Source organism: Macaca nemestrina, chromosome 19 (genome assembly GCF_043159975.1).
Source record: "Macaca nemestrina isolate mMacNem1 chromosome 19, mMacNem.hap1, whole genome shotgun sequence".
NCBI lineage: Eukaryota > Metazoa > Chordata > Mammalia > Primates > Cercopithecidae > Macaca > Macaca nemestrina.
The window spans coordinates 46173429-46199932 of NC_092143.1; the positions used below are offsets into that span (position 1 = coordinate 46173429).

The window sequence follows — 26504 nt, forward strand, 5'->3', positions numbered from 1 at the left end:
GGTTTGGTGAGTATTGAGAGAAACCTGGGTGTAAGAATGTAAATGAATTTAGAAGGATGAATAAGAGGTACTCCCTTCCTTTCTTTCTTTTTTTTTTTTTTAATTTATTTATTATTATTATACTTTAAGTTGTAGGGTACATGTGCATAACGTGCAGGTTTGTTACATATGTATACTTGTGCCATGTTGGTGTGCTGCACCCATCAACTCGTCATTTACATCAGGTATAACTCCCAGTGCAATCCCTCCCCCCTCCCCCCACCCCATGATAGGCCCCGGTGTGTGATGTTCCCCTTCCTGAGTCCAAGTGATCTCATTGTTCAGTTCCCACCTATGAGTGAGAACATGCGGTGTTTGGTTTTCTGTTCTTGTGATAGTTTGCTAAGAATGATGGTTTCCAGCTGCATCCATGTCCCTACAAAGGACACAAACTCATCCTTTTTGATGGCTGCATAGTATTCCATGGTGTATATGTGCCACATTTTCTTAATCCAGTCTGTCACTGATGGACATTTGGGTTGATTCCAAGTCTTTGCTATTGTGAATAGTGCTGCAATAAACATACGTGTGCATGTGTCTTTATAGCAGCATAATTTATAATCCTTTGGGTATATACCCAGTAATGGGATGGCTGGGTCATATGGTACATCTAGTTCTAGATCCTTGAGGAATCGCCATACTGTTTTCCATAATGGTTGAACTAGTTTACAATCCCACCAACAGTGTAAAAGCGTTCCTATTTCTCCACATCCTCTCCAGCACCTGTTGTTTCCTGACTTTTTAATGATCGCCATTCTAACTGGTGTGAGATGGTATCTCATTGTGGTTTTGATTTGCATTTCTCTGATGGCCAGTGATGATGAGCATTTTTTCATGTGTCTGTTGGCTGTATGAATGTCTTCTTTTGAGAAATGTCTGTTCATATCCTTTGCCCACTTTTTGATGGGGTTGTTTGTTTTTTTCTTGTAAATTTGTTTGAGTTCTTTGTAGGTTCTGGATATTAGCCCTTTGTCAGATGAGTAGATTGCAAAAATTTTCTCCCATTCTGTAGGTTGCCTGTTCACTCTGATGGTAGTTTCTTTTGCTGTGCAGAAGCTCTTTAGTTTAATGAGATCCCATTTGTCAATTTTGGCTTTTGCTGGTGTTGCTTTTGGTGTTTTAGACATGAAGTCTTTGCCCATGCCTATGTCCTGAATGGTACTTCCTAGGTTTTCCTCTAGGATTTTTATGGTATTAGGTCTAACATTTAAGTCTCTAATCCATCTTGAATTAATTTTCGTATAAGGAGTAAGGAAAGGATCCAGTTTCAGCTTTCTACTTATGGCTAGCCAATTTTCCCAGCACCATTTATTAAATAGGGAATCCTTTCCCCATTTCTTGTTTCTCTCAGGTTTGTCAAAGATCAGATGGCTATAGATGTGTGGTATTATTTCTGAGGACTCTGTTCTGTTCCATTGGTCTATATCTCTGTTTTGGTACCAGTACCATGCTGTTTTGGTTACTGTAGCCTTGTAGTATAGTTTGAAGTCAGGTAGCGTGATGCCTCCAGCTTTGTTCTTTTGACTTAGGATTGTCTTGGAGATGCGGGCTCTTTTTTGGTTCCATATGAACTTTAAAGCAGTTTTTTCCAATTCTGTGAAGAAACTCATTGGTAGCTTGATGGGGATGGCATTGAATCTATAAATTACCTTGGGCAGTATGGCCATTTTCACAATATTGATTCTTCCTATCCATGAGCATGGTATGTTCTTTCATTTGTTTGTGTCCTCTTTTATTTCACTGAGCAGTGGTTTGTAGTTCTCCTTGAAGAGGTCCTTTACATCCCTTGTAAGTTGGATTGAACAGCTGCAGTCTCCAACTCCCTTCCTTTCTTAAAGACTTGGGATGAGGAACAGATGAGGCAGGGGAAATCAGGAAAATAAGTATTGATGAGGCTGACTGCTTTTCTTATTCTGAGCAAAGTTCTTTGCTGCCAAAGTACTAGGGTATAATTCAAAGACGAACAGTGTTTATTCATCCGTCCAGCAAATAACTACCCATCAGGCAGCCACTGATGTGTGTTGGGATACACAGTCTCTGTTCTCAAGGAACTCATTGCTTATGTATACCTCTGCATTTGTATACCATTCCCTCTGCCTGGCCTTCTTTCCATGTATTCCAGGGTTTCTCAACTTGGACACCATTGGGACATTTTGGGCTGGATAATGCTTTGTTGTGGGGAACTTTTCTGCACATTGTAGGACTTTAAGCAGCATCACTGGCTTCTGCCCACTAAATGCTACCCCCCATCCCAGGTTGTGACATCCAAAAACGTTTCTAGACATTGCCAAATGTCCCCTGGGGGCCAATGGAACCACTGATCCAATTTGAGTTTATCCAACCTTCATGACTTCATTTAAGTCCCACCTCTTCCATGAAGCTTGCTTTGGTTAATTCTGGTCATGCTAATTTCTCCTTTCTTTGGTCTCCTGTACCAATTATTGCTGCTGCTTTCCAGTTTACCACGTAATAATCCACTCCCTTCTTTTGATCACTGTTTGGAAGGAAACAACCTTGAAAATCGTCCTAGAGATGTAGATTTCATTCAGCACCATGGCAAACCTGTTACATCTCCTAGAATAAGTTACTTCCATTCTGCCATGGAGACCCCAGTTTTCTCAGCTGTCAAATCGATGGCAGTGCTACTCAGAAATTTTCAGCCACAAATCATCAAAGATATGGAGGGGCCAATTGCACAGGTTTCTTAAAATGAAGCAGATTTTATGTTGTACACATTGAGTCTCTGTATGGTGTTGGGATGGTATCATGGCCAACACCTGTCCAAAACCACTAGATCATCTTAAAGACTTTTCTAGCATTTGATCATGATCATGAGATTTCATTTGTATTAAATTCTACCTCTTAATTAGGCTGTGAATGCCTTCAGTGCCTGCTACCTCGGTGATTTTCATAGTGCCACCTAGCTCAGTGCTGGCTTTACAAGAAGTTTGGTTAATATTTGCTGTTTGATCAAGTTTTTAATCCTAAAGCCAAAGATGATTTTCAGGTGCTGGGTCCTGACATTAGGAATCTCCCTGCGTCAGTTAGGAGTGTTTTTATTTGCAAATTATAGAAAGCCTACCCACAGTAGCTTGAAACAAGAGTGGTTTCTTTTTCTCACATAAGAGAAAAGCAATGTTAGGGCTGGTGTCTTGGAGATTTTCTGGGCCTTTCCCTCCTGCATGTCTCCTCATGGTCATGAAAAGGCTGCTTTAACTCTAAGTGTCACATCTGCATTCAAGTCTAGGATCAATACCAGGATTAGTGCCAGCCCCATCTGTCTCTTATTAGCAAAGCTAAAACTTTCCCAGAACTTTCCTGCCAAACTTCTGATTACATCTCATTGGCCAGAACTGTATCACATGACCACTCTATGATACAGGGATATTGGGAGAGTGAATATTTAGCTACTGCAGCCTCTCTAATGGAAAGAAGTAAAGGTAAAGGAGGTAGAGGATGGGTACTATGCTGCCCAATCAGCAGGGTCTGCCGTCATCCCTATTCACAAGCTCCAGCACCTATAGCCCTGACCACAGCAGAGGGCAATGCACCTTGACTGGTGTTTGTCTCAGCAGTGCAGCCTTGATTCTCTGAATTCAGCCACTGCCCCGGCATGGCTCCAGGCAGTTCTCTGAGAGCAGGGACAATGGTTCAGTGCTCCTAGAGTAGGGGTTAATCCATCTGTGGTTTAGGTTTCTCTTTTCTCTTGGCAGAGTTTGCAGTTGGAATCAAAGGCCTCCCAACAAGGAAACAACTAAGTAAGTTAAACAATACTGCCTGTTTTTGAAATTCCGTGGGTTTAACTGGGATTAGAAGTACCAATTTGAGCATTAGCGCAATAAATTATTTGATCATTTATGCTGGCTGAAGCCAGGGAACCAATAAAAAGAATCTTATTCTGTTCTTATCTCTCTACTGACCCCTGCAACAGCCCCCTCAAATTATCATACACACCACTTTCTGATTCATTTATCTGCTTATGTCCCTCTATTCTTTTTTTTTTTCTCTTTTGAGGCAGAGTCTCCCTCTGTCACCCAGGCTGGAGTGCAGTGGTGTGATCTGAGCTCACTGCAAGCTCTGCCTTCCGGGTTCACGCGATTCTCCTGCCTCAGCCTCCCGAGTAGCTGGGACTATAGGCACCTGCCACGACGCCCCGCTAATTTTGTTGTTGTTGTTGTATTTTTAGTAGAGACATGGTTTCACCACGTTAGCCAGGATGGTCTTGATCTCCTGAACTCGTGATCTGCCTGCCTCGGCCTCCCAAAGTGCTGGGATGACAGGTGTAAGCCACTGTGCCCGGCCATGTCCCTCTATTCTTAAAAATTGCTGATTCTCATTTCTATCCAAAGTCCATATCAGACTTCTGCTTCTAATAGAGGCAGACTAGCTAATATGGGCCAACCTTCCCTCTGAAAACAACTAACACATTCAGAGAAAACATTTAAAAATTTTTCCCTAAAATATCAAAAACTAATAGGATAGTGAGGAAGCAAGCCAAGATCTAGGAGAAGATGAAGCTCTAGAGGGACAAGCTTGGCATTTAGGGCTACTTTTGCCCAGAGGGCATTGGCTCATCTAAAAAGAAGGCTGAGAGATGAGCCATGTTTTTGAAAACTGTTGGTGGCTAGGTGTCCATAAGTTCGAATCTACTGCTTCCTTTCTTTTCCATGGTGGAGACCCTGGTAAACTACTTGGTACTCAGAGTTGGGGCCCCAAAGAGCTGCACTGTCAGACTAAGGTAAACTGGAATTAAACTTCACATAGATTCTAGCCTTAGTCATCTGAGTGGCTCAAAAAATTTGAAGCTTTGACTTTGAATTGAAGCAATCTTGGTTGGATTACTAGTGCCCCTAAATGCCTGGCATAGAAACTGAAAATCAAAAATCATGTCCAGAAGGATATCATCCTAAGTCTCACATTATTTCTAAAGATACTTTTTCAAACATAATGTTCAACACATAGTAATAAATGACCAAGCAAATAAGAAATGAAGACAACATTCAAAGATCAGCACAAACAAGAAGTAACAGAAAGATATTCATGGTCATTCTTGACAGTGGGATTACCATGCACAGAATCTAAAGCAACATTATAATATACTCAAGAAAACAAAGGCCTGGCCGAGTGTGGTGGCTCACACCTGTAATCCCAGCACTTTGGGAGGCTGAGGTGGGCGGATCACCTGAGGTCGGGAGTTCGAGACCAACCTGGTCAGTATGGTGAAACCCCTGTCTCTACTAAAAATACAAAAATTAGCCAGGTGTGGTGGCAGGTGCCTGTAATCCCGGTTACTCAGGAAGCTGAGGCAGGAGAACCGCTTGAACCCGGGAGGCAAAGGTTGCAGTGATGCGAGATTGTGCCATTGCACTGCAGCCTGGGCAACATAGCGAGACTCTGTCTCAAAAAACAAAAACAAAACAAAACAAACAAACAAACAAAAAACAAAAAAAAGGAAAGGCCAAACTTGAAATTTGTTGACAAGAATTGGAAATTGGAAGTTATAAAAAGTAATTGTCCACATTTGATAGAGAACCTCCAGAAACACTCTAATTAAAAATATAATAATCAAAATCAACATCTCAATGATGTATTTAGCAGCAAATAAATACAGTTAATGAAATAACTAGGAGAAAGGTCAAAAGCAACTATCCAGACTTAGCTCAGGAAAAAGTATGAAAAATTCAGAAGAGTCAGAGACATATGCAGTTTGATCAGAATATATACTAAATGTGTGCATATTCAAATGGGGTCCCCAAAGGAGAGAAGAGAGAGAACATTTGAAAAGATAATGTTTGAGAATTCTCCCAAACAGATAAAAGTCCTATGAATCCCAAGCAACATAAATAAAATGTACTCATACCTAGACATATCATAGTCCAATTTCAGAAGACCAAAATCTAAGAGAAAAATTTTAAAAGCAAAGTGACAATAAGACAGAAGCAACAGTTAGAATGGTGGTAAACCAGGTACAGTGGTGCCTGCCTGTAGTTCTAGCTACTCAAGAGGCTGAGGCGGGTGGGAGGATTGCTTGAGGCCAGGAGTTCGAGGCTGCAGTGAGCTATGATTGCACCTGTGACTAGCCATGGCACTCTAACCTGGGCAACACAGTGAGACCCTCATCTCTGAGAGCGAAAAGAATGACAGCAGACTTCTCAAAAATGATAACTCATATAAGAATATAGTAGAACGATATTTTCAATTTGGCCAATCTAGAATTCTACACATAGTAAAAATATTCTCCAGTAATGATGATTTTAAAAGTCAGTGAAATAAAAACTGAAAGATGCTGCCACCAAGAGACCTGCACTAAAGGAAATTCTGACAGATATTCTTTGGGTAAAGAGAAAATGATTCCAGATGAAAGCTTGGAGATGAAGGAAAAATTGAAGAGGAATGAAAAATGGAAACAACACAGGTAAATATAAATGAATACTGATTATGCAAAATGAAAATAATGACTAGAGGGGTTTAAAATACTCAAGATCCATGATAACAATAGCAAGTCAAGAGGTGGGTAATGGAGTTAAAGTGTTCTAAGGTCCTTGCATTGTCTGGGAGGATGGAAAAGTTAAGAGTTAACATTAATGTTTAATAAATCAACGATGTATGTTGTAATTTCAAGAGTGGCCACTAATAGCAAAATAAAAGTGGGAAAAATCCTCTCAGCAAGCCCACTTTCAGTGGCATATGTAGTGCCACCACCAGTTCTATTTTTGACTTTCACAGGTCCCCTTCACAGCATCTCTGCTATCTGCTACAGCTATTAGACCTATTCACCGCCCCTGTGTAGATTGTTCCAGTCTCTGTTCATTTATTAGTCTGTTCTCTGCTCCTGGGAGGCTTTCTTATATCTATTCACATCCTTTTCTGTCCAGTCATCATGCAATTTCCACCTCTGCCCCAGTCATGTTTCCCCTCACTACTCTGCCACCCACAGTTCCTCTGTCCACCAAACTCCTAGATCCTTGATGGAATGACTCACTCAAGACTGGATTTATTATACACTTATTATATTGTGGCTATTTGGAGAATATGATTTATTTTTCCTAAAATAGAGGTTCCTTGAGGATAAGGATAATGTCTTTAAGAACTTTTTTATCTCCTATGTGTCTATCACTATGCGTTGCCACGAAGACACTTTGTGTTTTATTTGTACTCTGTGTAAATATTTTTTACAGAAATAGGTAACCATGGAAAGCCATTTAATATCTGTGAGTTGTTTTGCAGCTGTTAAAATGATTAAAACAATACCTACTCTAACTCATGAGGTTGATGAGAAGCTGAAATGGGCTAATAGATACGAAATAATTTGTATTATGTAATGTACTATAAAGAATTACTAACATGCGCTGGGCATAGTGACTAATCCCAGCACTTTGGGAGATTGAGGTGGGTGGATCATTTGAGGTCAGGAGTTCGAAACCAGCCTGGCCAACACGGTGAAACCCCATCTCTACTAAAAATATAAAAATTTAGCTGAGCATGGTGGTGGATGCCTGTAATCCCAGCTACTTGGGAGGCTGAGGCAGGAGAATTGCTTGAACCCGGGAGGTGGAGGTTGCAGTGAGCCGAGATCAGGCCATCATACTCCAGTCTGGGCGACAAGAGTGAAACTCCATCCCAAAAAAAAAAAAAAAAATTACTAACAGTAATAAGCATTGATCAATCATTGGTGTAACATGAAAAGCATTAAATTATCAATGATTAGAGATCAAAAAGAACCAGCAAGCCATTATCTGAGCCCTCCGTTGACAAAAGGATTCAAGTCATCCATTCATTTACTCATGCATTGATGATTACTGAGGACATACTGTAGTGGCTAACATTGTGTCAGACACTGAATGTGCAGAAGTACAAGTTTCTGCCCACACCTCACTCAGTCTGGTGCGTGACTTGATAAAGGTGGTAAACGGATATAACAGATTCATAAGGTGCTACAGGAACACAGAAGGGAGACACCTGACCTTGGGAGGTGTGAGGTGGCCTTCCTGGAAGGGGTAATCACAAAACAAGTCTTGAAGGACAAATAGGAGATAGTAATGGAAGAAAAAGGCTATGTCAGGAAAAGCAGCATATGTAAGGCTGGATTTCAAAGAGGAAATCTCTTTAGAGAAAGTTTTATCAGTCTTATGTAGATGAGAAAGACTGCTGCTGTAAGAGACTGGACAGTTACACAAGGACCGGGTCAGTGAGGGCCTTGTATGGCCTCATGAGCCACATTAAAAAGTATCAGCTCTCTTCTCTGCAAGGGACTCGCCAGATCATTTAGTCGTTTGTCACTAAACTAGAGCATGAATCAGAAACACTTGGAGGGCTGTTGAAAGACATTCCTGGGCTCTCCGCTGAGTTTCTGATTCAGTAGATCTAGGACTGGCCTATAGTTTTCATCTCCAACGAGGTCCCAGGTGATGCTGATGTTGCTGGTCTGGGGACCACTTTGATAACCACTGCTCTAGTCCAGCCTTTTCTTTCAGATAAACCACTGAGCCCTAGAGGTGAAATTCATTAACAAAAGTCGTCAGTTGAAATAGGGTAAACTCACCAAGCAACTAGAGCTGACACCCTCCTTCCCCTAAGCCCCTCGCAGTGGAGCTGTCCCTTCCAGAATCATCAGTAGCCTTACCTCCCTCACCTTCAAGAATCCCATCCCTTCAGTGCTCTGCTTTCAGCGTCTGTAAGGGAAGGAAATTGGTTGCACCAACTTATATTAGGATTTACTTTTAAAGAAGGTCCTTAAGAAAGGCAGCGTTTTAACCTAAGGGAGTGCATTTTCAAGAGTGGATTTTCAGGCAGGGAGCGCAGCAGGCGTTTCCCGATATGCCCGCGGGCAAGACCCGATCACGGCCCAGAAAGCCTGCTTTGCAGAGGTGACCACCCCAGCCCGGGAGAACGGGGCCCGAGCTGCTGCGCCGCCACGGTGACTCAGCCATAAGACCCGCCAGGCGGGTAAGTTTGCTGGTCCGAGGCCGCCCCTTCCGCTTCGCACAGCTTCCTTGTACCGCCCCGCCCCGCCGCTGCGAAGCGTGGGCCCAAGCACTGCAGCAGTTGAGTCATAGCTTCATAAGCGACTTTCCTGAGAAGGCTGAGGCTTGGGGTGATGTTAGGGACGGTGGACTAACGTCCCTTTACAAGGAACCCAGCTTCCGGCAGCCCAGTGCGCCGCTCTTCTCCTTCCCCTGTTTCTTCCTGCCCAGTTAAGAGTGTCCGGCAAACCCTTCCCGGCTGCCCACAACCCAACAGTTCCGCCCTCCTGAGGGTTCTCAAGCTCAGAGTCTTCCAACCTTCCAAACAAATACAGCATTCTGCCCAGGAGGTATTTCTTAAGGTTGTTGAATTATCCGAGTCTTGAAGCTTGTAGGTCATCCCTGGGTCTGTCTTGTTCTCTGCAGTTTAACACAGGCTTAAAATAGCAACTAATTTTATTAGTTATTATTCTTAACAGCTGCCTGAACAATGTCATGCCCTGTCTCTTTAATTGATTGAGTGTATTGATCATGGGTCTTCCATCCACATTGTCCTTTATTAGGTATGTGGGGCAATCAAACATGGACAGCACACACTTTCTGCACTCCAGGAACTTAAAGATAGTGTTGAGAAAACAAATACCATAGGAAGAGTTAACACACCATTCTCCAGCATTTTAGGTAGGAATGATACACACATGTTACCATCTGTGAATGGTAGAAGAAAGTCACCTGAGCGGGCAGTGGAGGCTTCAGAGAGGAGGTGGGGCTTGAAGTGTACTTTGGTGGGCGAGGTAGCCATTAGTTGGGTGGACAGGAGAAGAGGGGCCTTTCCAGATTGGAAGTGCAGTAGGAGGGAAGTGAGGTGAGGAATGACATGATCAAGGTTGAGGGTGGGAAGACTCACATAGGTGGGAAGTGTATGTTGACATGTGAACCTTCATCTCCAAGAGATACAGGAACCAGATAATTCAACAACCTTAAGAAATACCTCCTGGGCAGAATGCTGTATTTTTTTGGAAGGTTGGAAGACTCTGAGCTTGAGAACCCTCAGGAGGGCGGAACTGTTGGGTTGTGGGCAGCCGGGAAGGGTTTGCTGGACACTCTTGGCTGAGCAGGAAGAAACGGGGGAAGGAGAAGGGCGGCACACTGAGCTGCTGGAAGCTGGGTTCCTTGGTATTTTGGGTGACCAGCAGCGTTAGTAATGCAACAAGATGTGACACTCCTCTCCCTATCTGGCCCCACCTGAGACCTAAGACAAAGACCGAGTAACACAATCCTGTGGGCTCTGACTTTTATGCCTCCCTCAAAGCTACTGGGAAATGGTGCATACCCTTGGCACGCACATGAGGTCCAAACACAGAAACAGGAAGCTGTCTAGGTTTTACAGGCAGCCACGTAATAGAAGAGTGATGTTTGTCTTCTACGGTGATGTTTATGATTAAGAAGACCTGTTTAAACATGGTTAGTGGGTTATTCAAACCCCGTTTAGGAAGAGCTAAAGGAAACCTTAGTTTCTATGGGTTATAACATTCTGTATGAATTTTGGTTGTGCTTGAAATGATACAAACAGATTCTAACTTAAGTACCAATTGAGTTTATTGGAAAGATATGGGGCTGGGTGTTAGTTGATGTTGTTATTGCATCAAGGTAATAGTAACCTGGGCTTGGGAGGGAAAGAAACCAGGATGGTTCTGGGTATCTCGTGGCCTTTCTCTTAGAGCACTATTGTCAGACCCAGCCTCAATTTCCCTTCATCCTGGATGTCTGTGTACTTAGATTTCAAATTCCTGCAAGGAAGAATCTTATTGGCTCAGTTTGGGTTAAGTGGCTGACCCTTGGGTCCATCCCCATGGCCAGGGGATTGAGGTACCATGATTGATTACACCTGAGTCACTGACTCCACTGTGTTTGGGAGTATGGTACTGAGGCCAGCAGCCTCAAAGGACCCCCATGGATAGGGAAGGAGCAGATCCCTTAAGGAAGGGGAGGCGCTGTTACTAGAAGAAGGTGGGAAGCATGCAGGGAAGACAAAAACAACAAATGGCCATTAGAGCAGGCAAGCCAGGATTTGAAGATTATGAGAGGAAGTAACCACATTGTAAATGGCATGGAGGAGGGAAGCCTAGGCTCACACCTCATTTGACTAAAGAGTCAAATCTTTGCTAACTGGCTTGTCTCTTCACTGCAGTATGTTCAGGGGAATACGACTTTAATGATGCATTGTCCTGGGTTTCCTCTTGTACACCCCTATTATGCCTCATTCCTTTCCTTCGCTTGATACGGCCCTAGTCCTGGATGGCTACCTTCCTTGGATTTCCCATGAAAACTAATCTTTCTAGAGTCTTTTTCCTATAGGACTTTCTCTCTCTCTCTCTCTCTCTCTTTTTTTTTTTTTTTTGAGACAGAGTCTCACTCTGTCGCCCAGGCTAAAGTGCAGTGGTGCGATCTTGGCTCACTGCAGCCTCCGCCTCCCAGGTTCAAGCGATTCTCCTGCTTGAGCCTCCTGAGTAGCTGGGATTACAGGTGCCCACCACCGTGCCCAGCTAATTATGTATTTTTAGGAGAGACGGGGTTTTGCTGTGTTGGCCAGGCTGGTCTCAAACTCCTGACCTCAAGTGATCCATCCCAGCATTCAAGTGCTGAGATTACAGGCATGAGCCACCGCACTGGCCAGGACTTTCTCTTGCTATTAGGTGGGAAGAGACCAGGTAAAACTAATTCAATTGGGGTGTTGATATCTGAGATCTTGCTGTGTTGCTTCTCTCCCTGAAAATTCAGGGAATGAGAGGAGAAATGTTAGGCTCCATGGTGGGCTGCTGGTGAAGGCATCTTAGGGGACCAGTTTTGCTGCCTTTCAGTTGCATTATGCAGATGTTGGCTTGATGTGGGTGTGACTGTATGATCCTGATGCCAGGTGTTCGCATGCCCTCATGCACCTTACGCTGAGTCTGGAGTCCTTCGATCCCCTTCTTGCAGCCTCAAAAGAAATGATGATTTGCATTAAATTACAACCAGCATTAGGCATACAAAATCTGTCTGCCATGCAGTGCCGGGGTGACATTTAAAACCTTAATCACCTTGTAAGGCAAGGGAACCGATCAGTCAGAACTATTGCTGGAGCTCTTAGCTGTGCTTTGTGTTAACCCTTTAGTTGCTGGATTGTGGAGAAATTCCTGAAGGTTATAGAGAGACTCAGGGGACAGGGCTCAGGGCAGTGACTACTTACCACAAAGTGCACAAAATAAGTCAATAGTTTAATAATTTGAATGTCTGCACTGGTGTGAATCAGCAGTGGGTCATTCCTAGATGTGGGTATAGGGAAGAATAATCTGGAGTCCTGAGGGTCGAAAGGGTCTGAATTTGGAGGTTCCTAGGATGAGCAGACAGTGGTGGTTGATTTGAGGTGCGGAGGAAGGGGGTCCTTAGGCTATCATTGGCCTTGTGGCTCAGAGCTTGCAGGGCCCTGTGACTGGCAGTGAGAGGCAGAGCTGTAGGTGATGGGTGCTGTCCATGAGGAATGTTGGTGTTGGTCAGAGGTAGGGCAAGTGGGACTGGCGTGGCAGTGAAAGGAGGTCCCCAGGAGAAGGGAAGAGAAGCATAAGCTTTCCTCACATGGTGGGTGGGGGGTTGGAGGCAGGAAGTGGTGGGGGCAGGGCCAGAGGAATCACAATATTAGCTGCTTCTTTAGGCAGTTCTGTATTTATGTAAAATATGGTTATATATTTCTAGGTTATCCTTACAGTTGAAAAGGAGTAAGCACACAGCAGACCATGAGGGTGATTAAGAGAAATGCCATGACATTGCCGTGGCTGTGTCAGTGTGGGGTGCGAGCAAAATGGGAAGAGATGGCTGTTATGGGCTGACTTGACATACATAAGCTTTGAGCATTTAAAGAAAATAGATTCTGTGCCATGGCCACTCCCTTCTTCTCTGGCTGCCTTCTGTATACACTGCCTGAACTATGGATCTTAGGCCCCACCACAACATGGCCCCTTGGTAAGAGCATCATTTCCTTGGACTCTAGCAGTGGTTCTGGAAAGGGCGTGGTTGGGGGTCCAGGGGGAGCCCAGATGAGCTCCTAAAGCCAAGTCTAGGTGAGCCAGGGAGGGAATGTGTCAGAATGAGGCCAGAGTCACACCTCCTCCAGGAAGCCATCCTCATTTACTCCAGCCTCCAGGGGATTCTGAATTTTCTGAATGTACAGTGGCTTTTATGTAGGAGGGCCCATTATGTCAATCGAGAAAAATGATGAGACAAGTCTCCATCATTTTAGGAGGTTTATTTGCCAAAGTTAAGGATGCACACCTGGGTGACGGGTCTATGCTTTTCTCCAAAGATGATTTTGAGGGCTCCAAATTTAAAGGGGAAAGGGCAGGATATTGAGAAGCACACAATTTTTGAGCAAGAGGAGGGTATGGAGAAAATATTCATGCCTTTGTCTAGCTCAGTAAATCTGGATTTTTACATAAGATAAGATGGCCAAATGGGAAAGGGGAAATCAGGGAATCTGCACTTTTACATAAGATAACAGACAACTGGGGCGGGGGTGATGGGGAGGGGGGAACAATCAGATATGCATTTGTATCATGTGGGAAGAGGGGTTGTTGCACCTATAAAGATAAGTTACCATTTACATTGCCATGGTTAATTTTTTTTTTTTTTTTTTGAGATGGAGTCTCGCTCTGTCGTCCAGGTTTCCAGGTTGGAGTGCAGTGGCGCAATCTTGGCTCACTGCAACCTCCGCCACCCAGGTTCAATTCTCCTGTCTTAGCCTCCCGAGTAGCTGGGACTACAGGTGCGTGCCACCACACCCGGCTAATTTTTTGTATTTTCAGTAGAGAAGGGGTTTCACTGTGTTAGCCAGGATGGTCTTGATCTCCTGATCTTGTGATCCGCTCGCCTTGGCCTCCCAAAGTGCTGGGATTACAGGCATGAGCCACTGTGCGTGGCTGCCATGGTGAATTTTAACAGAAACACTTCAGAGTAAAGATCTTGGAGTTCACTAGGAATTTCCCTGTGGGCAAAATATGAGGGTGGTGTGTAGCTTTTCATCTTATAGCCATCTGATTTAGGAACCAAACAGGAGGCAGTTTTGCATGACCCAGTTCCCAGCTTAACTTTTCCCTTTGGCTTAATGATTTTGGGGTCTTGAGATTTATTTTCCTTTCACATTTCGAATCATCTGTAGTACCTTTAGAAATTCAGATTCAAGAGGTCTAAGAAGAGATGGGAATAACTGAATTTTTTTCAAAGGCCCTTAGGCCTGATAAATGCCCCTGGTTGTGAAGCATTGTAGAGCATTCATAAGAGCTGCCTGGAAATAGAACTTGCAAAATGGAACCCACGAAAGAAATCCATCTCCCAAATGTGCTTTGTTTGGTTAGCATAGTGTGTGAATGCTTTTAGGTGAAGGCATGCAGTCTTCAGTTGGCTCCCGTCCCCACTATTCCCTATTGCCTTATATCCAGGTACTTCGCTTTTTTCATAGCTTATGACTGATGAGCACTTGTACATTCAGGTTAGAGTTATCCTGCACATGGACACATGGAGAGGCAGCCTGTTTGTCCCAGTGGTACTGTCTGAGGGCCAAGTGTTTCTGAGGCTGTTCTTTAGGTACTGCCTTCAGAATAACTTAATATCACATGCAGGAAAACCAGTCTCCTCACTCTGTAGCCATGATATGATTATTTTAAGAAATGACTTAAGAAATGATTATTTTAAGATAATCCTCAGAGCGCACAGCACTTAGCCCTCCTGGAAAAGTATACAATTTTACCTGAAATTGACCTTAAGAATCTTTGAACTGATGAATTTGAGATAGAGACCCCAGAATCAGTAAGCTCTGTCTCCACAACATGACAGAAGAAGGGTTTCTTTTGCATGCATTATTTCTGGAGGAGGAATGAATGAATTCTCCAGAAGTTTGAGTTCCAACAGCTCAGTGCCATCTAAGTTGCTATGGAGACTTTGTAAACCACTAAGAACCCAGGGCTGGGGCACTGTCTAGCCCAGTGCTGTTGAATAGAAGTACAATGTGAGCCACAAATGCAAGTTATTTGTATAATTTTAGATTTTCAAAAGTGGCCATCTTAAAAATGTATTTAAAAAGCTAAAATTAATTTTAACAATATATTTTATTTCATGTCAAAATTTCATATAGACAATTATTGAGATATTTTTTCCTCTTTTGTTTTAAGTGTTTGGAACCCAGTGTGCAATTTACATGTAGAACACATCTCAGTTTGGACCAGCTTCACTGCAAGTGCTACACCGTGGATAGTGGCTACTATATTTAATAGTACAGATCTACCCTCTTGTTGAGAGGCCAACAGTGGGGGGGGGGGTCTCAGAATGTAGAAAGACCTTCTTGTTGGGTTGGCCAGTTCCATGGCCTGCTTGTGTGTGCTCTTGTAGCCCCCAAATGCACTTGCACTTGGATCATTGACTCATGTCCTAGCTGCCATTGTTTCCTTTGGACTGAGGGACTTAATTTTAGCCAGGTTTCCTAGCACTGTGCCAACTTTCCTCTGTGCTTCAGTTCTTCCCCCTCTAGTCCTTGCATGTCATTGCAATATAATTCAAAGCTTTGATGGGCTAGGATCCAATGGACCCAACCCAAACAGGAAACTGGCTTCCTCATTGTTTATTTGAAATCTATTTGAAACCATGAACCAGAAAATGTTAGACACTTGTTTTCAGTACTTCATTGAGCTGTAACTGAATTGACCCTCAACTATTTCCAGTGGGGCTTCTGACATGGAATGATTTAGAAGCCTTAACTGTTAGATCAAGAGAACTAATTAGAACATTAATTGACCCTGTTTTCCTTGCCTGAGCATGATCACGTCTCATCCTTTGCTTAGAATCTTGTTAGTTAGAGATTATACAACCTTGTATGAGTCTGGGGTATCCCAAAATACTCTGGGAATATTCCAGCAAGTATTCCACAAAGAATCTCTTGTGCAAAAGGTCTTGGTCTAGATTTCTGTTCCAAACCCCTTTGTGAATCCCACAATAGACAGTTTAACCTGTCACTGTGTTTCTCTCGTGGGGGCACATAGGAACTACACGCTATATGGTGGTACTATATACCACCATAGCAGCCATGTTGGCTGCCTGTCCAATTGCCATTCCTCTTGCTTTTGCTCCAATATGGCAGAGTTCACCTGTTACAAGAGAAGCTGCATACCAGATGCATACTTTCTCAGACTTTTAGGCAGCCATGAACGGCCATACAACCCAGTTCTCCCAAAAAGATACAAGTGTAATTATTTTGGAGGCGCTTCTAAGAAAGATTTCCATCCATGATAAAGAAGAGAAACATGAGAGGATGGCCCTCTTGCAAATCTATTTGCCCCTCTTCTTCTTGATGTGGTTGTGATGTTTGTAACCCGGGCAGCCATGTTGTAACTATGAGGCTACAAGCTCTAGGATGAAAGTGGAGCCTTCTGAGGATGCTGAGAATGATGAGGAAGATGGAAAGACATTGCACTCTTTGTGACATCATCGAGCACCAAATCTGGAACTTCCTACTTTTAGGAATGAAATTCCTGCTGTTTTAACCACTTTTTGTCAGGTATTTTGTTACTTGCAGGCAAAGGCCTCCTAACTAGTATGGATGCCTGATAATTAATGATATATTCTTGTCTTTGTTTTTTAGAAGAAAGAGGTCACTGCCATACCCTTCCCTCAACCTTGTCACCTGGCTGTCTCTTACTCATCATCATCACTGCACTATATTATATTACTCCTTTACTCGTCATTTCACCTCATAAAGTTTTTGTGAGGGAAGAGACCATGGCTGTCTGATTCACTATGTAGTTACAGTTCCTGTTATGTAGTAAACAGCCATTCAATAAATGAATGAATGGCGGCTATCAAGGAGGTGGAACCCTCAGCACTTGGCTATCTATTTCCTGGAGGTGAGAGAATGAGGTCAAGGATGGCATCCTGTTTCTGGCTTTCCCAGTTGGGTGGAGGGTGCTACCTTTCTCCATGAGTCAACATGGGAGGGAGAGAAGAATAGTTGAAGACGATGAGTTTTGTCTGGATATGTTGAGTTTGAGGAAGTGCTTTTGGAACAGTCCCTATAGGGAGTTGAAGATAAGGTCTGGATTGAAGCATGAGAAGGATGGGATTGGCGAGGAAGAGTGTGCAGTATGAGAGGAGAAGTGACCCCTCAGTGCTCCATCGACGGTGTGGCACCACCATTCACCTTGTGGCCCAGTCTAGAAATCAGGAAGCCGTCCTTGACACCTCCCTCTCCCTCACCCTGCAAATCAACTCATCACAGAGTTCTGGTGATTCTGCCTCCTGTCTCTCATATCCATGAACGTCTCTCCATCACCACTGGAGTCCAAGCCACCATTACTTCTCTCCTGCACTATTGCAATGGCCTCCCAGTTGGTTTGCTCAATTCACTCCAGTGCCCTTTCATTCACCATAATCCAGCCACAGCAATCTTTTCACTCCTTGAAAGCACCAATCTCCTTTTCTTAAGGCCTTTATCCACAAGGTTGCCTTTGCCAAGGGTACCGCTCCCTTCATGTTCCACCTTCCTCCACCTCCTGCCTATTCCTTAGATTTCTGCCTAAACATCCCTTCCTCAGGGAGGCCTTCCCTAACTACCCACCCGTCACCCTATTGACCTTTGGGGCCTCAGAAACTTAACTTTTTTGGAGCACCATGGGGAGGGTGTGTGATTGGTGACATATAAAGTTTGGTAAATAAAATTTTAGAAGATTTATGTATAAAAATTAGAATTATCAACTAAAATGAGAAATGTAACTATCAAGGATCAGAGAAGCTCATCAGTGTGGATACATGTGTTTTTACCCTGTAAGACAAGTCTACATAGGAAGCCAAATAGCTTGTGAGTACAGGATTGGACAAGGAGCATTAATTGCTTGGTCTATATAGTTCAGTTTACTAAACCATAATACCCCAGTGCCATTTCCACCACAGAGCTCACCCTTGACACCTGTGGCTGTCCCATCCCAAGTTCCAATACTGAAGACCCCCTTCCTAGGTTTTCTTCTTCTCCTGAGCCTCAGTGGTTGACTTTCTACCCCATTAGGTGGACCTAAGCTTGCTTTAGATAAGTTCATACCTACCAGGTTAATATTAAATAAGGTTAGGTCAGCCCTGGGAGCAATTTTCTCTTTTAGGTGACTTTGCACATGTCTGGTCTGATCTACAGCATCTACTTTATAGTTTAATGAAGAGCTGTGAAAGCAGACTATATTTATATATCATTCTCTAAAAGTCTATTATTTACCATATTCATTTATTAAGCCTTAAATTCCTTCAGGATCTGCATTGTTGACTGTTTTAGCAAGTGGAACTCTACAGCCTGGAAGCTATCAGCCCTCCTAATAGTCTGGGGCTTGTCAATGCAGATTCAAGAAGATGAAACTAAAGAGTGAAGCCTTTTGGAAGGAACTAGTTAGATAAGGAGAAAGGCTGAAAACAGTCTTGTGCATGAAATGTTATGTTTACTAACCACAAAAATATTCTTGCAAAGTTGTTTATAAGAAGCTTCCTTAGAAATTCCTGGTTTCTTGTAAAACTTGGCTTTGATCTTGACATAATATCCATGCTAATCATGTATCATGGATAACAGGCAAGTTGGCCCCTGTAGCTCCTAAAGGATAGAGTGTCTTTAGCATAAGAACCTCACAGCCTGTCGTTTCTCCCCCAGATAAAAGAAGACATAGAATGCCCAGATCACTCTGGAAAATTTATTTGAATTTACCTTGAAACCATAGGTGGGAGAATGTTATGACAGAGGGCACTTCAATAGGGAGACCCCATTGTGCCTTTTTTTAGTTTCCTTTTAGGGCTGCTTTGAAACTTATCATTCAAACTTGTTGAAGTAAATTTCCCTTCTTACCGTATTTTCTTTCAAATCTGCCAACCATGGTGAAAGGAGGTAGAAGAGAAGTGCTTCTGTGGCGGAGACAAGCATGGCTGTGGCTTTGGCCTCAGGGGATAAAATTCTGACAAGTGGCTTATTCTAGAGAGCTGACCCCTGAGGCATGCCGTGGCCCAGGGTCAGCCCTGATGGGGGTGCCCAGGACCTGTCTGGGAATGCATGGAAGTGGCTCTCGGGATATCAATCTCAAAGTGTTAGGAGCATGTTCTTAACAACTGTCCTCAGTTATTCATTCTCATCCCCGAGTTGAAAGAACAATGGATAGTTGAGAGGATACCCAAGGGGATGGGCCTGTCAATCTGAAACTGAAAAGGGTTTACTCAACTATGCATCTGGTGCTATTACCAAGTGTAAGGAAGGAATAAGGATCCTAGCACATGCAACATAAGCAATACTGACTTATGCTTGTGATTGTTCATATACATGATGGCTATCAATGGCACATTATACAAAACTGAGCTGTGAGCATAATTTATTCATGTACTTGCATAGAAATTTGTTATACAGACATTAGGAAAAAGTATAAGTGCTCTCTGCAAATACTTATTTTTAGGATAATAGTAACAAAAATAGCTTGAGAAAATTAATATCATTTAAATTCGACGACGTACAATGTTCCTATTTACAGATTTGTGTGAGCACAAGAAGATCCTACACGGTAGATCTCCGTTCTGAAGATCGACTTGGGTGCATTTTAGAGGCCTCTGGTTCACTCAGCCACAGCCTAGATTCTTCACTGCTGATGATCTTTGGTTATGCTTGTTTTCTTTTTTTTTTTTTTCCCCACAATTCTTCTTTCACACATTCCCTAACAAGAAAGGGTTCAGTTCAAACACTGAAAATTGAGCTTCTCCACAGCAATATCCATAAACCCATGCCAGTTGCAAATTCATAGTTTCAAAGGCTTTGGTCACAGGATTTTAAAATTGGAACAATGTTTGCTTGCTTGGTTTCCTGAGAAAAGGAAGAAGTGAGCTTCTCCCTAAAATATTTGTAGGTTTACTTCCCTATTTCTGTTTATTCATTCGGCAAGCTGTGTATTGCGCACTGAGCACTGCAAACTGGAAGTGGAAAAAATCTTCAGGATTCCGACGTTTCACTTTCCAACCTCCAAACTATTGCACCATACATACTGAAGTGGAAGGTAAATGAACAGGACTTCTTTTTAAAATTAATTAATTAATTAATTATTATTATTTATTTTAGAGATAGGGTCTTGCTCTGTCACACAGGCTGGAGTGCAGTGACATGATCGTAGCTCACCGCAGCCTCGAACTTCTGTGTACAAGCGATTTTTCCACCTCAGCCTCCTGAGTAACTGGTGTAGATGTGTGCTGCCACACCTGGCTAATGTTATTATTTTTATTTTTTAAGAGATGGAGTCTTGATATGTTGCCCAAGCTGGTCTTGAACTCCTGGGCTCAAGAAATCCTTTTGCCTCCATCTCCCAAAGTGCTGGGATTACAGGTGTGAGCCACTGTGCCCAGTCCCTGAATGTGACTTCTGTTGCTGTCTTCAGCATGTTTGGTGACAGAGCCTTTACGGAACTGGTAACTTTTAAATTAAAGAGAGGAAAACGGGAATCCTTACCTGTTTTTTTTTTTTTTTTTTTTTTTTTTTGAGAGACACGGTCTCACTCTGTCGCCCAGGGTGGAGTGCAGTGGTGCGATCTCAGCTCACTGCAGCCTCGGCCTCCTGGGCTCAAGCCATTTTCCCACCTCAGCCTCCCAAGTAGCTGAAACTACAGGTGCCCACTACCATGCCTGGCTAATTCTTGTATTTTTTGTAGATGTGGGGTTTCGTCATGCTGCCCAGGCTGGTCTTGAACTCCTGGGTTCAAGCGATCTGCCCGTCTGGGCTCCCCAAAGTGCTGGGATTACAGGCGTGAGCCACCACACTCAGCCCTTTATTTCTTTTTGGTGGTTCAAATGCCACTGGTTTCTGAGAGAGTGTGAGTGTGCAGAAAATAATGAGCTTTTTTAAATTAAGAAATTCAACAAGTTATAAAAATAACACCCATAAGCAATCTGACCTTTGCCTTCAGTCTTTATAAGACATCCTCAAATGATTTTAAAGAGCCCTTTGGAGGTTGGCAACAATTCTATGCATTTGTGTCATTTACAAAATCAATTTAGGGATTAAAGTAAAAATACCTAAGCTGAGTATTTCATAAATCCAGTATGTAACTTTTCTTTAATATGTAAGAACAGGTTAAGCCAGGAACTTCTCCTATTTTATCCCATTTAAAACAGATCATTTTTCATAAGGAAAAGTAATCTCTACTTAAAAAATCCTTTGCAATCTCTGAGAAAAGTTGCAATACAGAATAATTTTAATTGACAAAATTGCTTTCTTCCTCTTGCAGTCCTGTCAGTCTGAAAAACCCCAACTATGTCCCATGAGAGAACGTCACACACACAAGGCATAGGGTGCAGACCATTGTTTGCAGGAAGTGGGGACCGAGCTCAGCTGTCAACTTGCCCCTCTGTGATATTGACTCTGGCTATAATGTGTAACTTGCATTGATTCAAAAAAAGCCAAACTGCTTATCACAGAATTCTAGATTAACTTCAATTTTGTGACTGTGAGTTCCATAAGGCTTAGTTGGTTTATGGGGTTTAATTTTTAATACTGTTAATGTCATCGAGCCAGCTAAACACCAACAATATCAATAAATACTAATAGTTTGTATTCACTCCCTCCTTCTGTTGGAGCACTTTGACTTTATATACATTCCAGTCTTAGTGCTGAGGCCCCATTCGGGTTTCACATTCCATACCAGAGCACATCACCTGGATGTGGCTCTCATATGCTTGAGGATATTCCTGGAGTCGAAAGGAAAATACAAAATGAGCCTAAGAACAGATCGTAGATGCGTTCGTATGAAAGTTGATACTCATGAAAAACAGCAGTTTGCTGAGACCCTGGAAGTTAGCTGGAGCAGTCAGGCAGAAAGGACTCGTGACCATGGCTACAGAGGGGGCTTGTTCTCACAAAGGACTTTCCACCATTCTTTTCCTGGCTTGCAGGTAGCAGATGCGGTTTTCTTCAGGATAAGTCACTTTACTGAGGGGCATCTTGTAGATGCTGGAATTTTTTGTGGTCATCATGAGGAACAATAGCGTGGCCAAACAAAAGGGCCAGGTACAAGCTGGCAATCCAATCTGGGGAAGACGAGAAAGTCACACGCTCCTTTCAGATCCCATCTGACAGCTGAGCTACACAAAGCATCCCCCTCTACTTGCACTCAGCCCAAGGGGATGAACCACTGGGGGCATTGCTCTGGATTCTGTGCATGCTCGTGGAGACTGAGTTTATAATCTCAGGGCATTGAGCTGTTGGAATGTTGACATCTATTCTTTAGGGCAGCCACTTATGTCTCTATCTTCTATGTATGTCTTTCTCTCCCTCTCATATATTCAGACTTCCTGCACCAGATGTGCCAAGAGGACATTTGACAAACAGATGACACTTGCGAACTGCAAATGGCCCCTGACCACTCTTCACATCCACAAGGCCTTCTCTGATTAGTCCAACCCACAGTGACCTCTCTGACCTTGACTTATGCCTGGTCTAGATCTTAGACTTGACTTGCTTTATTTCTTTCCATTCTGTCTCCCAAATAGACTCTAAGTTCCTTGAGGGTAGGTCCTCTTTGTGCTGCCCATGGAAACTCACACAATTCTGAGCGTATGCCATTGGTTAGCTCTGGCCTGATGCATGGACCTCCCTGGGGTGTGATGGAGTATAGGGGTACCCTAACCTGACTGCACATCAGAATCATCTGGGGGAGTTAAAAAAAAAAAACATGGATGTTCAAGCATCGTACAAGATCTACTCTATCAGAAATACCAAGGACACAAGGCCTAAGGCTCCATATTTTCCCGTCTTCCTAGCTGACTCTGGTATGCAGCTTGCCCATTTGGGTCCATGGACTGATGCCTGTGAACCTTCTTTGTTGACATGTGGAGGGTCCCGTGTGCTCTGATGTACTCTCCATCATGCATGCCTGTAATGGGACTTTGGCTTTCTACCAGAAAGATACTGTGTCTCCTTAAGGACCCTCCCAGATAAAATCTCTATGCTGTTGCCAAGAGGGCTAGATATTGCCTTGACTCCTTAGCAGCCATGACGACATCAACATGGACTGAGCTATCAGAAACTGGCCCTGCAATGGAATATCTGGCTTTCTGTTTAAGTAAAAGGTATCCTAAAGTAAAAGGTATCACCTGCAATGGAATATCTGGCTTTCTGTTTAAGTAAAAGGTATCCTAAAGTCAACTTCTTATCACTCAGAGTTAGACTCTGAACTTGACAATATGTTATACAACCTAAGTTTCATTTTTTTAAACCAAGCAATCTGATATTTGTAACATACTGGGTGATTGTGGTTTGGACTAAAGTTTGCTGTGATGCTGAAAGAAAGGCCAGGGAGTTCCAGCAGAAGGTAGGGCAGTGCTTCTCACGGTCGTGGATCCTGCCACTGGATGCCAGCCCAGTGGACTTCAGGAGCATTTCCCATATAGTCGTAAGCTGGTCAATTACGCAAATGAAAAGTGAGACTAAACCACACTCACCCTAGCCATAACGTTTGCCATGCCGACTCCAAGATAGGCCGTGAACAGGGCTACAGAAAAAAAAAAGGAGAGAGAGAGAAAGAACAATGCTTGGTAGATGCACTTTTAATCACAGGAAAGGCTGCCTTCCAATATAAATCACCTGGAATGCACAGTGCGCTGATTACAAGCATGAGTCTAAAGTCAGCAGTCCTGGATTCAAATCCTGGCTCCACCACTTAGGAGCTCCATGGGCTCTGTTTTAAGCCTCCATTTCCTCACCTGTACAATGGAAGTAAAAGGAATATCTCTTTCATGGTGTTGGTGTGAGGATGAAAGGAAAGAATGCATGTGTTTAGCACACAGTAAGTGTTCAATAAAGGTAGTTGTTTTATGGTTACTATTTTGTTGTTATTGCTAATACTTAAGGGAAAGGCCTTCTATGGAAAATAAATTTCTCTGATGTTTTATCCAAGCATAGCTGGATTAAATGAAATTATCCAAGCATAGCTGAATTAAATGAAACCTATTAATGTTTCTTGAGATAGCATCTAGGATTCTCATATTAATGAATAGGATTCAAAGCTACAAAAAATCATAGTGCTTGCTTTGGCAGCGTGTGTACTAAAAACCAAAACAAAACCATGTTTATAAAATAAGAAGGAAAGAAAGAAGGAAAGAACTCAGAGAACAGCAGGAACTGAACACAAACTTGGGATTCCTCCCCTTGATAACATCTTCTCCAATACCATTAAAATCAATGAATAAATGTCTTATGTTTTTATTTACTTTGAGTGGCCAAAAAAATTGTAGAGTCAGTAATTTGAGTATATGGGTGACTTTCAATGTGAAACAACTAATGCAAAGATCTCAACCAGATAATTATCTATTCCTCAGTTTTGGTTGAAGAGAAGGCTCACGGAGGCTCAGGGAAGCCCTCAGGTTTCATGGGGATAGCCTGAAGAATGACCTTCATATAATGGCCACCTAGCCACTTGGGCCACCAGAGCTCACCGTTAGACACACTCACCATCTTGTCTCCATGTCTGGTGAGAAATCACATCAGCTATCTTGGTGTGTGGGGATGTGGCAGGACATGGTCGCCAGCGGTGGGGGAGCTCTGTGATCCTCATTTACTTTACCATAGACTTCTGTCCTTTTACCAATATTTTGTCTTTTTATCCTGGTGTTTCTTATTCAATAGCATATCAAATTCTTTCATGTATGAATTGTCTCACACTAGTGGGAAGGGCTGGTCTTTGGAAACAGTACTGGTTTAAAATCCCAGCTCTGCCATTTTATTTGTTGTATAACAAATCACTGAATGTCTTGGAATCTAGTTTCATCATCTGTAAAAAGGCATCTTGAAGATCTGCCTTACTGGGAGGCGATGAATCTCAAATGAGAGATTTATTTCCATAAATACAGCTGTAAATGCATCTCTTTCACCATGGGACTGCTCTGAGCAGAAGGGTGCTCACGGCTTGGCTTAGAAGGGTTTCTCTCCTCGGTTACACCAATTTCATTCATTGTTAAAGTTTAATCAATTAATTCAACAACTATTCACTGGCCCTCTGCTAAGCACTGGGGTCCTCTGTCCCTGATCTCTTGAGTGCCCCCTTTGCTACAACACCACCCCTGAGCACATGAGGCCTTATTGCCTTCTCTCTTTTTAAAATATCCATTACACTTCTAAGGCTCACTTTTGGCACGTTTACGTCTCATACTGTTATGTTGCTTTGAAGTGATCTCCAATTCAAAGTTGCTTTTCTCTCCATAGTAAAAGTGATAGATTATTTAATGGTAGGCATGTCAATTAAGACTCGCCAAGTAGGACTGGGAAAGCCTTACAGTAGAGGGGCAATTCTGCACAACATCATCAGTTTGTAGGCAATGACCCTGACAACGTTCTTGGTAGCTGAGGGAAGAAAAGGCCCTTGAGTACTGAAGGGGAAACTGGATTTTAGCTCCTCCTGGATAGTGTCCCTTCCAATGGGTGAGTCCCACTGTGATAACCCAACCATTTGGAAGAGATACACAATGTGTTTACAGTCTCCACTGATAAAACAACAACATTGAGATATTCTCTGGCCATGCAGTTGCTCTGGCTTAGAGGCCAGAAAGACAGCAGTGCCAGGTCCTGTCAGAGTTTCCTGAGTCCACTTCCTTATAAAAGCCATCGGGGACTAATAAATAACAGCTCTATAATAAATGTCTGTCACTTATTTACCTTGGCTGACAGGGTTGGTCTTTTGTTTGGCAGTATCAGGGTGATGTGGACAAGCTGAAACTTGGTGTGGCATTTTACATGTGAGATTCGCTTTCCAAGGGGGGCTGGAGATCTGTCTCAAAAATCCATGCACAGAGATTTAAAAGTCTGATTGTACCCTGTGGGAGCCCAGTGGGCACTCTCACACACTGCTGGCAGCAGTGGAAACTGGTATGGCTTTTTTGGAGATAAAGTTGGCATCCATTGAAATAAAAATTGGCATTCCCTTTAACCCATCAATTTAGCTTCTTGAAAAGAAGGTGAATCTTCTTACAGAAATGCTTGTACAAAGTACACAAGGACATTTGTGCCAAAAATATTCATTGCAGAACTGTTTGTAATGGTTTCAAACTAGAAGCAATCTGAACTTTCCCCAGCAAGAGGGCACTTATCATATAAAGTGTCTACACAGTCACCATCTCCATGGCCTTGAGCAGTGGAGGTTCTATACCCTGCAGCATGGGCCCCCTTTTTCATTAAATACACCAGGAAAAATGCAGCTCCAGCCTGGGCTTCCATCTCTGCCCAGAGACTCACCCAAACAGCTGATATCCTGAGGGAAACATGAGCTCCCAGGACAGGGAAAGGGGACATCCCAGGAGAGCAATACCATAAAAGAAGGACGACAAACTGAACAACTTACAGTTGAGATATATATATATATATATATATATATATATATATTTTGAGACAGAGTCTCGCTCTGTCACCCAGGCTGGAGTACAGTGGCGCGATCTCGG

At 43.0% G+C, this 26504-nt stretch overlaps 1 protein-coding gene and 1 long non-coding RNA gene across 11 annotated transcripts in view; one reads left to right on the plus strand and one right to left on the minus strand.

Moving 5' to 3' along the window:
• The window catches only part of LOC105499544 (uncharacterized), a 228556-nt gene that overhangs the window by 33128 nt on the left and 168924 nt on the right, over nt 1-26504 (plus strand). For all 6 annotated transcript variants that reach the window (XR_011616899.1, XR_011616901.1, XR_011616902.1 and 3 more), the window contains exon 4: nt 3753-3797. This is a non-coding gene — a long non-coding RNA (uncharacterized lncRNA). The remainder of the gene's footprint in view (nt 1-3752; nt 3798-26504) is intronic.
• Nucleotides 19699-26504, minus strand: part of LOC105499522 (solute carrier family 14 member 1 (Kidd blood group)) — a 59241-nt gene continuing 52435 nt past the window's right edge. For all 5 annotated transcript variants that reach the window (XM_011772148.3, XM_071085438.1, XM_011772133.3 and 2 more), the window contains 2 exons: nt 23517-23566; nt 19699-22103 (listed from right to left, as the gene is read on the minus strand). In XM_011772148.3, the coding sequence (XP_011770450.2) occupies nt 21930-22103; nt 23517-23566 (224 nt within the window). In that variant the 3' untranslated portion in view covers nt 19699-21929. The remainder of the gene's footprint in view (nt 22104-23516; nt 23567-26504) is intronic.